Source organism: Gracilinanus agilis, chromosome 2 (assembly GCF_016433145.1).
Source record: "Gracilinanus agilis isolate LMUSP501 chromosome 2, AgileGrace, whole genome shotgun sequence".
NCBI lineage: Eukaryota > Metazoa > Chordata > Mammalia > Didelphimorphia > Didelphidae > Gracilinanus > Gracilinanus agilis.
Window position 1 is genome coordinate 626,227,560 of NC_058131.1, and position 11,275 is coordinate 626,238,834.

Consider the following 11,275-nt stretch of genomic DNA (forward strand, 5'->3'; position numbering starts at 1 on the left):
ACAAACTATATTGAGGTTTATTACTTTTCACTCAATTATTCAATCCCTCAGATAAACAGTGTTCCCCAAATCTGCATTAAGACTTTGACATATCAATTAGAGTACTTATTCTTTCCTTAGAAAAACTCTGGCACCCAGGTGGTACCATAATACCCATTTTACAGATGAGGCAATGGAATCGAAAGGGGCAGAGACTTATTTTAAATTACATGGCTAGGAAATGTCTGAAGCAGGAACCCAGGTCTTCTGATGCCGCCTCTACTACTGTTTTCCTTAGGCTGTGAGCCCTTAAAACTCCAGCCATAGGTTATAAAATCATTGAGCGAGAAGGTGCCTTCAAACCCTCTTTAATAAAGCCCCTCCACTTCCTACTGATTTATTTTTAAATTTTTTTACAAATGAGGAAGGAAACCGAGACCCAGAAAGGTTAACCACGCTAGTAGAGGAGATGGGGTGCTTGAATTCTAGTCCAGTGTCCTTTCAACTGTATCACCGGATTCTTAGCTCCTTACAAGAAAAGGCAGTCTTTGACCTGTCATAGTCCCTCTGGCATAAGGATATCTCAAATTTAAACTAATCAGTGCCAAGTGTAGATCACTTATGGCCTGATGGGAACTCAAAAACAGCAGCTTCAAACATTATTATAAAACACTAGAAAAGGGGTGTGCCCAAGTGTTTGTACAGTGTTTACAACTTCTCCCAAGCAGCTGTTTTCTTCCATTTCCTTTAGAGCTGCTACTGCTGCCACCTCTCCACCCTGGAATTATCAAATGGGCATGTCCTTAGTCCAAAAAGTCACCCAGACAATCATGGTCGGGTCCTTCTTTCACTAGAGGTGGTGGAGAAAAGAGGAAAGGGCTGGGTGAGGTGGGAGTGTTCGTGTGTATCCAGAGCATGAGCTGTACTTTTACAGTGGCAACCCGGCCAAACTAGCTCCCAAGCTGGATGCTCTACATCATTGTTTGACAACCACGAAGAATGAATTCTCCAAGATCCCACACCCATGTGAGGAGGGCAAGATGCCAGCAGGGTGTGTTGAGTCTCAGAGATGAATGTGGTGACAGCAGCACCCACTACAATGGGATCATACAGAAATCTCATGGGCTTTCACCTCCATCAGAGCTGCTTTCACTCAAATTCTAAGTCCAAGCATTTGATAAAATACTCTGAAGGTTCAGTGATTCCTGGGGCTATCTGACTTTCAAGGGAAAAAATGTTCAGACCTAGTTTTCTTCAAAATGGTGTTTGGAAACAGTTTTATATTGGACATTCCTTCTTGCAGCTGTTACAGCAAATTTACAAACTGAAAGTAAACCAAAAACCTGTTTGGGAAACCAGTAACAAACTTTTATGGTACCAGCCCAAAGCAAACTTGTTTCCCCAAGGGAAGTCAGGCAACTTTTGCCTTTTGGTAAGTTCTCTTTCAGATCTGCAGGATATATTCAGCCTTTCCCTCTCTGTATCTTTTAAAGTAATATCCAGAATACTATTCAATGTCTTCGTGTTTATTTCCTTGTGTATCATTATTTTGTTTTTTTCCCCTAATTATTTTTCAGCTCATCTTTTTTAAAAATAATTTTATTTCTATCACTAGAACAAATCAACCCTCTAATCTCCTACAAAAGAAATGGGGTTGTATACTATTTATGGTCACTTCTATTTATTTAGAAGTAGCAGTTTTCTTATAATTACCATAAAGTCTAGAATCATCACTAGAAAAATAATTTATTGAAAATCCATAGCTTAAAATGTGGGTCTTTGCTGAAAATCTGAGTAAAGACAGGGAGAGATGATCCTGGTCAACTGAATAGAAGACTATATAGCAAGGTCTCTTAAGTACATGTGGTGCTACCCTCTCAGTGCGAATCAATTGGGTTTTATTATCACTGACTGTAATGCTGACCTTGACCCAATTTTAGGGCCTGGGTATGTTTAGTCTGTTGAAGAAAAGTCTTGGGGTGAACTTAAGATAACTTTTTAAGTATGTGAAGGGCTATTACTTGGAAGAGAAATGAGATTTATTCTGTTTGGCCTCAAAGAGAAAAAGAACAAGAAGTAGAAGTTATAAGGATTCTGTTGATAAAGTGGTGGGACTAGATGGCCCCCTAAAGTCTCTTCTACTTCTCAAATTCTGTGATTCTGACTGTGGAGCTCTTTGGAAAAAAACAGTTCACTTTCACAGGTAGGAAGTGACCAGATTTGAACTCAGGATTTGCTGTCTCTTGGCCTGGCTCTCAATCCCCCCCAGTAGGTGCATTTCTAATCTCAGGAAACAGGTTGAGGGTCAACATCGCAGGAACTTAAAGAAAAAGTAAGGTGAAATAAGTCTGTATAGGTAGGCTAAAGCCAGTTTGTGAGGGGCTGTAAACATCAGTTTGAAGAATTTATATTTGTTTATGAGTGCAATAGGGAGCCAAGTGAAGATTCTTGGGGAGATGGCACAGGAAAATTGTTTTGTATACAGAGAATGGATTGTAGAGGGGTGAAACTAGAAATGGGGAGAACAATTAGGAGGCTATATTAGTCCAAGTGAGAGGTGATGAGGGAATTAAGTAGGGGATGGTTATATGAGTGGAAAGAAAGAAATGGATTTTGGGAAATATTATGGAGTCAGATTTGGCACCTGATTGGATATGGAGGAGTGGGATAGTGAAAGAGTGAAGAATGATTTTGAAGTTGTGAACCTGGACAAATGAGATCTGAGTCACAGGTCAGATTATGAAAAAGCAAGATTTTTTGGGTAGGTGACTATCACTACTATTGGGTGACCAGAGAGCAAATGATACATTGCTTCTGTAATACACAGTTGGTTGTGGAGGGTATTTTTTATTTCTTTTTATTAATTAGTTTGTTGGTTACATTAAACTTCCCAGGTATCTCCCCCGCTCCTTCCCCTGCACTGGAAAAGATATTATTTAACTATATATGCATGTCTATATTTAAAAAGATATATTTAACTATATATTTACATTTAAATATATAAGCTATATATATTTGACTCTATGTATGTGTGTATGTCTATATTTTTTTAAAAAGAAAGAATGGTGACCCAAATTCTGCTGGAAAATTAAAAATAACACCTAGCCCTTTGCTGGAGAATCCCATCAAGGGAACCATCCTTATCCCTCTTTGATTCTTTGTTCTTTCATAAGTGAAGTACAAGTCCTGCCCACTTACCAGGACTATGGTGAAGAAGATTCATATAACATTTTGCAAACTATTATAAGAAATTTTACTGTATTATTATAAATTCAGAGCTAGAAGGAACCTCAGAAGTGATCATCCATGAGTGATTTAATAAAGTAGCAAATTTTTAGAATATGGCCTATAAAGTAAAATTAAAAACAAATTCTTGTTAATAAAACAATTAATGATAACATCTCAGAGTCCTCCCAGATTGATTTTCTCTGTCCTGTGAAGTCTGAGGATTAAATCTGACTGTATTCATAGACTTCCAGGTGACAGGCGAAATTAGTCAAGGAGTCTATCTTGCTGCTGGACCAGCCTTGGTTCTAGTTGTTCGACTTCCTGCTCCACCTTTCTTGACATCAGTCTATGTTATCCACCCTAACAGGTAGGGTGTGGGCATGTTGGAAGTGGGGTAATCTTTACTTTTCGAGAGGGCAAAGCAACACCCACACATGGCAGCCTGCTACAGTGATTCCCTCATCTGGTAGGAGCCCATGCCACCAGCCCTATTCAATGACCATTTATTTTAACTTGTGCTATAACGATTTATGTCCATGTTTTCTCCTGGTTCCAGGCTCTAAGTTCCTTGAGGCAGGGTTTGCTTGTTTTTTAATGCTTTAGCATTTAGCAGAGTCTCCTGAACTCAGAGGAGTCATCACGAATGCAAGTGACAATACTCTCACTGCCCCCAGACAGACAATCGGGCAGAGACAGCATCTGGGAAAGTATGACCCGAAGCTGCCTTGCCTAGAACAACCACATCTAAACAGAAGATTCTCGGGGTGCTCATCACTGACACAGGATGTGGGTTTCTTAGGGCGGGGAATCTACCTCTTCATATTTCACCCACCCTTTCTTTTCTCAGAACAAATGAAATAAAATGTACAGCACTTTGCCAAACTTGAAGCACTAGAAAATGCTAGCTCTTCTTTAAAAAAGAAAAAATATCTCACCTTCTATCTTAGAATCGATACTACGTATTGGTTCCCAGACAGAAGAGCAGGAAGGGCTAGGCAATGGGGGTTTATTGATTTGTCCAAGGGTACACAACTAGGAAATGTCTGTGGCCAGATTGGAAGCCCAGACCTCCCATCTCTAGGCCTGCCTCTCTATCCACTGAGCCCTCAAGTTGCTCCCCCAGCTATTCTTTTTTTAATCAGGTGTATGTCTAAGGGTAATAAATGGTATTTCTGTAGATATGTACATGCACATGTGTATAAACACAGACACACAGACCTTTTCTTCATCCTAGGACTAACACTGATGGCTTCCTCTGTTCCAGTTGTTTAACATAAAATTCTCACAATTTTCTTTCTGCCCCTGGTCTTACCAACCTTCTTGCTTTTGTTCAATTCTCTTAAGCTCTATCTGTAAACCGATATCTTTGCAACATGCTTGGAAAGTCTAGCTTCCAGAAAAACAACTTTGTATAATGCCTAAAAACAATAAGACCCTCATGGCAGCTCTAATCCTGTAAGGGAATGGGAGAAGAAGGAAATGGGCATTTATATACCACCTACTGTGTGCCAAACACTATGCTAAGCACTTTACAAATATTATCTCATTTGTGCTAACAAACCTAAATTAGGTGCTATTATGATCCCTATTTAAAAAAATAATAACGGTAGCTAACGTATATCATGCTTACTATTTGTTGGTGCTAAATGCTTTACAAATTATTGTCTCATTGGATCCACACAACAATCCTGGGAGATTTTTTGATTTTATGATTTGATTTGCTTTTAGGATTCCCATTTTATGGTTGAGTAAATTGAAGCAGACAAGTTAAATGGCTTGTCCAGGGTTACACAGCTAGGAAGAAGCTGGATTTGAACTCGTCTTTCTAATTCCAGGACCAGGGCTTATCCACTGGGCTGCTTAGCTGCCTGTAAGACTTTGGCCATGTGGAAGAGCATTTTCTCCACAGGTAGACAAAGCTTGTGAAAAATAAAATATCTCTTCATAAAGGAGAGACAGATTGTCAACCTTATCTCTAGTGCTTATGTGTAATTTTTCTTTTAATTCTGCTATAAAGGTGCTTGGTGCTATTTCTGATTTTATTGGAAAGCCCCTGCCACTCCAAAACTCATGACTGACTGATTGACATATGTTCTCTGTCTCTCTCTCTCTGTCTCTCAGTCTCTCTGTCTCTCAGTCTCTCAGTGTCTGTCTCTGTCTGTCTGTCTGTCTGTCTGTCTGTCTGTCTGTCTGTCTGTCTCTCTCTCTCTCTCTCTCTCTTTCTCTCTCTGTCTCTCTCTCTCTCTCTGAAAACACAGACTGGTTATGAGAAAGTAATCTGTCACTTACCTCTAAAACTTTCCCTGTGATAAACTGGTGACAAGCTTCACATTTGACACCAAAGAGCCCTTGATAGTCCTTTTCACAGTAGGGAGCTCCATCCCTGTAGAAGAAAGCCCAAGAAGTGTGAATCTACTTTCCATTTCTTTAAAAAGGTGCTCTATAAATTGTGTGAAGATAGCCCTGCAGGAATCCAGAGCTTGTCATAACTAGAAAAAGGAAACCCTCCCCTCCCTTTCACCCCCCACTACATACTCTCCTGCAGAATAATAATAAGAATAATTTTTGTTCTTGGAGAACAGATGAGGATACTGGAGTCACAGCCAGAAAGAATATAGTGCCCTCTATCACCCAGATAATAACCATGCATCCTACTTATGACCCAAGAAGCATTACTGCCCATAATCAGTAGAAACTTGTACTCATAATGTAGACTTGCACATAAATTCATTCCAGTTGCAGAGCTGAAATAGGTCCCTTGTTGCTATTTTTTCATCACGACCTTCCTGGGCAAGGAGTATGTGACTGGTGGTCCTACTATCTTCCCTTGAGTAGCAGCAGCTTCTATAACCCCCTCAATAAAGTCAAAACTTTTGCAGAGCCAAGAACCAAAGAAAGACCCAGGGCTTGGGCTTATGCTTCTTCCATTCCATTCTCCTCTTCTCTGTTTAATATTTCCATGGTCTTCAGAGGCTTCATGTAAGTTATTTAAAGGCAGGGGCCATGTCCCATTTTGTATCATTCCCTCCTCCCAAAGCAGAATCCATTACATACAATAGGTACTTAATAAATATTAGTGGATTAAATGAATGAATGGTGATCTATGGAAGTCCAGGGCTCTCCACTATGGAGCCTCCAATTAAATCTGGTCTCTGTCAGTGTCTTAGACTTTTCTTTTCCATTGCACCTTGAATAAAGTAGGCCCTTAATTTGTTGAATTAAATATCTTAATATCTTCTTTTCTATCATTTCTTTCCCCTGCCCTAAGAAAAATATGCTTGTCCTAGGCCCAATTTCTATAAGCTTTCTTAGCCCTACTTTATATTAATCTTTAAAAAGATATTTACATAAAAACTATAAGCCATATGCAGAGATTCTTGTTTTCACAGGTAATCCTTTTTTGGGGTGGGGGGTTCCTACTTTGTAGATGGAAAAATACATTTCTTTGTTAAGTTCAGAATAAATAATATGAAAGCATATAAGGCAAAAATGTTCAAATAGCGTGGGGTAACTTGCTTAATTAAACTCTCAGTGTCCCAGGCAATTAATTCTCCAGTACCAGTCATTTCAGAGAAGGTGCTGGCTTTTTCTGAAGAAGGAAATTTCTTTATTTAGGAGTTCCCCATATCAATGAAATAAAAGATCCAAATTTTATTCCTTGGGTTACCTCTATGAGGAGAACCAATTTGATGAAATTCTGGCTAAAGTGTTGATTGATTAAGCCTTACTGTTCTACTCTTTCCCTTAATTAATTTATTTGTGTTTCACTAGAAACTCACAGATTCTGTACAAATTCTAGCTCTTTCACTGTTTTGGCCAATGGAGTCAAATCCTTCTACATAGGCAACTTCTATCCCTGTCTAAGTATAAAGCTAGACCTGCTCAGATACATCCCCAATCCCCTGTGATGAGGAAGAATTATGGTATAGCATAAAGAGGAATGGATTTGAAATTAGGATCCAAAGGTTCTAATCCTGCCTCTGGTAATCATTTCTTCTGTGACTATGGGCAAATCACTTATTGCACCAAGCCATAACTTCCAGATAGGAAAATATGTAAAATGTAATAATAATCTATTCACCTATACAAAGTTGCTTAAAGGAAAGTATCTTGCATATCTTTTTAAAAGTTACATAAATATGAATAATTTGATCATGTCATATATTCCCTATTTAATCAACTTCAATTTTACTTCAACATCCTTATTACTTCCAGGATCATATATATAAAATACTCTATTTGATTTTAAAATACCTTCATAACATGGCCTTTCCAGGCTTCTTACAACTCCCTCTCCTCCTCGTATTTTGCAATCCAGTGAAACTGATCTCCTTGTCATTCCTTGAACAAGACATTCCACTTGCCAACTCCCTCATTCCTGGAATTATCTCATTATTTCCACTTTCTGGTTTTGCTAGCTATCTTTAAGTCTTAGCTAAAATTCTCTTACAAAAATATTAATATGTAAATATGTTTTGCATAATAATACATGTACAACCCAGTTTGAATTGCTTGACAGTTCTGGGAGAGGTGAGGGGAGACAATTTGGAACATATAACTTCAGAAAAATTATTGGTAAAATAAAATATCTTAATAATAATAATAATAAACCAAAAGTGTCAGCTAAAATTCCATTTGATGTAAGAAGCCTGTCCCAGGCCTCCTTAATTTCTGTGCCTTCCCTCTGAGACTTTTGCCCATTTATCCTGTATATATCTAGCTTGTACAGAGCTGCATATTGTCTTACCCATTAGGCTGAAATCTGAGAGCAGGGACTGGTTTTTCCCTTTCTTTGAACACCTACTGCTTAGGTCAATGCTTTTGACTTTTGTAGGCACTCATTAAATGCTTGTTGATTTGACTTGTGAGCTCGAGATTCTAAACAGGACTGGCCTTCCTTGCTCAACTCAATCAAGAAAAAAACATTACGAAGTGTTTGCTACCAATTTGGGATATTTGAGAAAGTTGGGGCATGAGCATGGATTGCCTTATAGATCTAGAGTTGGAAGGGGCCCTGGGAGGCCATTCAATCCAAACTCCTCATTTGACAGATGAGGAAACTGATGCACAGAGGCATTAAGTGGCTTGCCCACTGTCACAAGCTAGTGTCTAAGATGGGATTTGAACCCAGGTGGTCTTGACTCCAAGTCTAGGACTCCACATATGAAGCCTTGATAAAGATGAGCCCACCTCTTGCTTGGATTTTATTCAAACACTTAGCAAATGCCTTGCTGTCAACCACTGAGAGCATTTGGTTTTGTTATCCACTATTAATTCTGGATTCCATAGAGTGAAAGATTTCTTACTTGCTGATGTATTCCCCGGTGAGAACTTTTCCGCAGGATTTGCACTTAAAGCACCCCAGGTGCCACTGCTTATCCAAAGCCAGCAGTGCCTGTCCATTCTTTATGTCTCTGCCACAGCCAGCACAATCTGGAAAACAGCAACCAACAAAGTACTGCATGGTTGTTGTATAAAACCTAAGCCTGAAAGGAAGGGGATGAAGAAATACATCATGGGATGCTAAAACTATTATTTATCTTAAGTTGAATCCATGTAGAGCAAAGGACTTTGTGGGAAGAGGATTTTTAAATTTTTAGGCAAGATTCAAAATGACTAACAATTGGAGAAACATGAATTAAATGTAAATGAAAACAACAAGGTTCCACATCTATATTGGCAAAGGTGACAAAAAAGGGAAGATGACACTTGCTGGAGGGACTGTGGAAAGACAGGTATACTGGTGCACTGTTGGAGGAGCTTTGAATTGGTCCAGCCTCTCTAGAAAGCAATTGTAAACTATGCTGCCAAAGTCACTAAATTGTATATAACCATAACTGAATGATACCATGACTAGACCTAAACCCCAATGAAATTAAAGAAAGAGGAAAAAGACCTATCTTTACAATAGCTCTTTTTAAAGAATTTGAAACGAAGTGGGCATCCATCACTTGTGAAATAGCTGAATAAATTTTGTTGTTCAGTTCTTGTTATGTCTGACTCTTAGTGACCCTATGTCTATAGCATGCCAATACTGTCAATGGTTTTTTTTTAACCCTTACCTTCTGTCTTAGTATCAATTCTAAGCAGAAGAGAGACATGGGCTAAGCAATTGCCTAGGGTCACACAGTTAAGAGGTGTCTGAGGTCACATTTGAACCCAGCTCCTCTCAACTCCAGACCTGGTTCTCTTTTTTACTGTGTTATCTAGCTGCCCCTTCCTTGGAGTTTTCTTGACAGAGATACTGGAATGATTTGCCATTTCCTTCTCTAGTGCATTAAGACAAACAGAGATTAAGTGACTTGCTTTCACTCCAGGCCCAGTGCTTTACCCATTGAGTCACCTAGCTGCCTTTAATAGGGTATATGAATATAATAGAGTATAATTGTGCCATAAGAAATGATGAAAGGGATAATTTTAAGGATATAGAGATTTGTATGAACTGATACAGAATGAAGTAAATAAATCCAGGGAAATACTTTATATAGTAAGAAAAATAATTTTGAAAGACTTAAAATCTCTGAGCAAAGCAGTGACAATCCATCATTCCAGAGAATTGATAATGACATATACGTCTCATTTGCTGACAGAGGACAAATGGTCTCAAAATAAGGGATGAAACTCTTTTTTGGACAAAACCACTGTGTATTTATGTTGCTTGATTATACATATTTATTAAAAGGATTGTGCTTTTCTCTTTTTAAAAGTGGGGAGGACACAGGATGTTTGTGTGTCAAAAAGAAAAAAACCATAAAAGAAATAAACAGCAATGAAACATTTTTTATAAATGCAAAGAATAAAAGATAAGGAAATTCAGAGATTCAGGACAGCTCTAAAAATAATGCTGAATTTATTATATACTTTTTAATAGCAAGCTTTATGTAATAGAAATTCATAGTTTCATGAATAATATTTTTTCTGTTCTACTTTGTATATAGAAACTTTCTTGGTTTTGTTTCTAGCTGTTTAATGTTAGAATAAAAATACTTTTAAGGCAAGAATAATCATGATGGTTCTCATATTGCTCTATGAAGTCTTCTCTAACTTTCTCAATTTCCTGAGAAAGTTCACTTTTCCCTCCAGTGTTAGCTAGGTGGTGCACTGAGCCTAGTCAGAACTCCCAGGGAGTTGTCAGGATCAAATGAGAAGATATTTATAAAGCACTTAGCCCAGCACCTAGTGATTAATAAATGCTTAGGTCCCTTCCATTATCAACTCTTACAGATTTTACTGCTTGAGCATTTTGTCATTTCATCATGTACTACCTCACATTGCCAGATATTTTACATGCATTTGGAGTCTTAGTCCAGTATTTCATCCTGTGGTAACTGGTTTCTTGAAACACTCTTCTAGGAGACTCTAAGCACTAGAAGGCCTTAATATGCAGGAAAACATCCATTTATAGACTTCTGGCTGTCCAGAGGATCTACTTAGGTAATTCGAAACAAAAATATTGGATTCAAGGTAATATTTTTCAGTCATAATTACTCAGGAGACAATCTTCTAAAGTATAGAAGAGTTATGATTTGCTACAGTCTTGAAACCAATAAAGTTGAGGGCAGGAATTCTTAACATTTTCTTAGTTCATGGACTCCTTTGCCAGTCTGATGAAGTCCGTGGGGTAGGCACTTCTCAGAAGAGTGTTTCTAAGTTCACAAAATTAAATAGCATAGGATTTCAAAGGAAACCAATTATATTGAAATAAAGTTATCAAAATAGTAAATAAAAAGTTATCAGATATGAGTTTAAGAACTCCTAGTATGATGAAAAGATTGCTGGGTGTGGAGGAATTAAGCCCTGCTTTCAACAACTTGCTGTATGCCCTTGGACAATTATAACCTCTTATACTTCAGTTACTTCATTTTAAAAACAGTGACATGTGCTCTATAGAGTTATTGAGAGGACCAAATGAATAAGAATGCTCTAACCTACTTAACCCCACCTTTTTTCAAGCCAAACAGAGGATTTTTTATTTGATTATTAAGGCAATATAGAACCACTGGTGTTTAAAAGTGAGTGAGTGAGTGAGAGAGAGAGAGAGAGAGAGAGAGAGAGAGAGAGAGAGAGA

The 11,275-nt window shown here is 38.1% G+C and overlaps 1 protein-coding gene across 7 annotated transcripts in view; it reads right to left on the minus strand.

Annotated features, from left to right (window-relative positions):
- ABLIM1 (actin binding LIM protein 1) overlaps positions 1-11,275 on the minus strand; it is a 268,909-nt gene that overhangs the window by 115,224 nt on the left and 142,410 nt on the right. For all 7 annotated transcript variants that reach the window (XM_044665602.1, XM_044665611.1, XM_044665607.1 and 4 more), the window contains 2 exons: positions 8,514-8,640; positions 5,497-5,590 (listed from right to left, as the gene is read on the minus strand). In XM_044665602.1, coding sequence (XP_044521537.1) covers positions 5,497-5,590; positions 8,514-8,640 — 221 coding nt within the window. The remainder of the gene's footprint in view (positions 1-5,496; positions 5,591-8,513; positions 8,641-11,275) is intronic.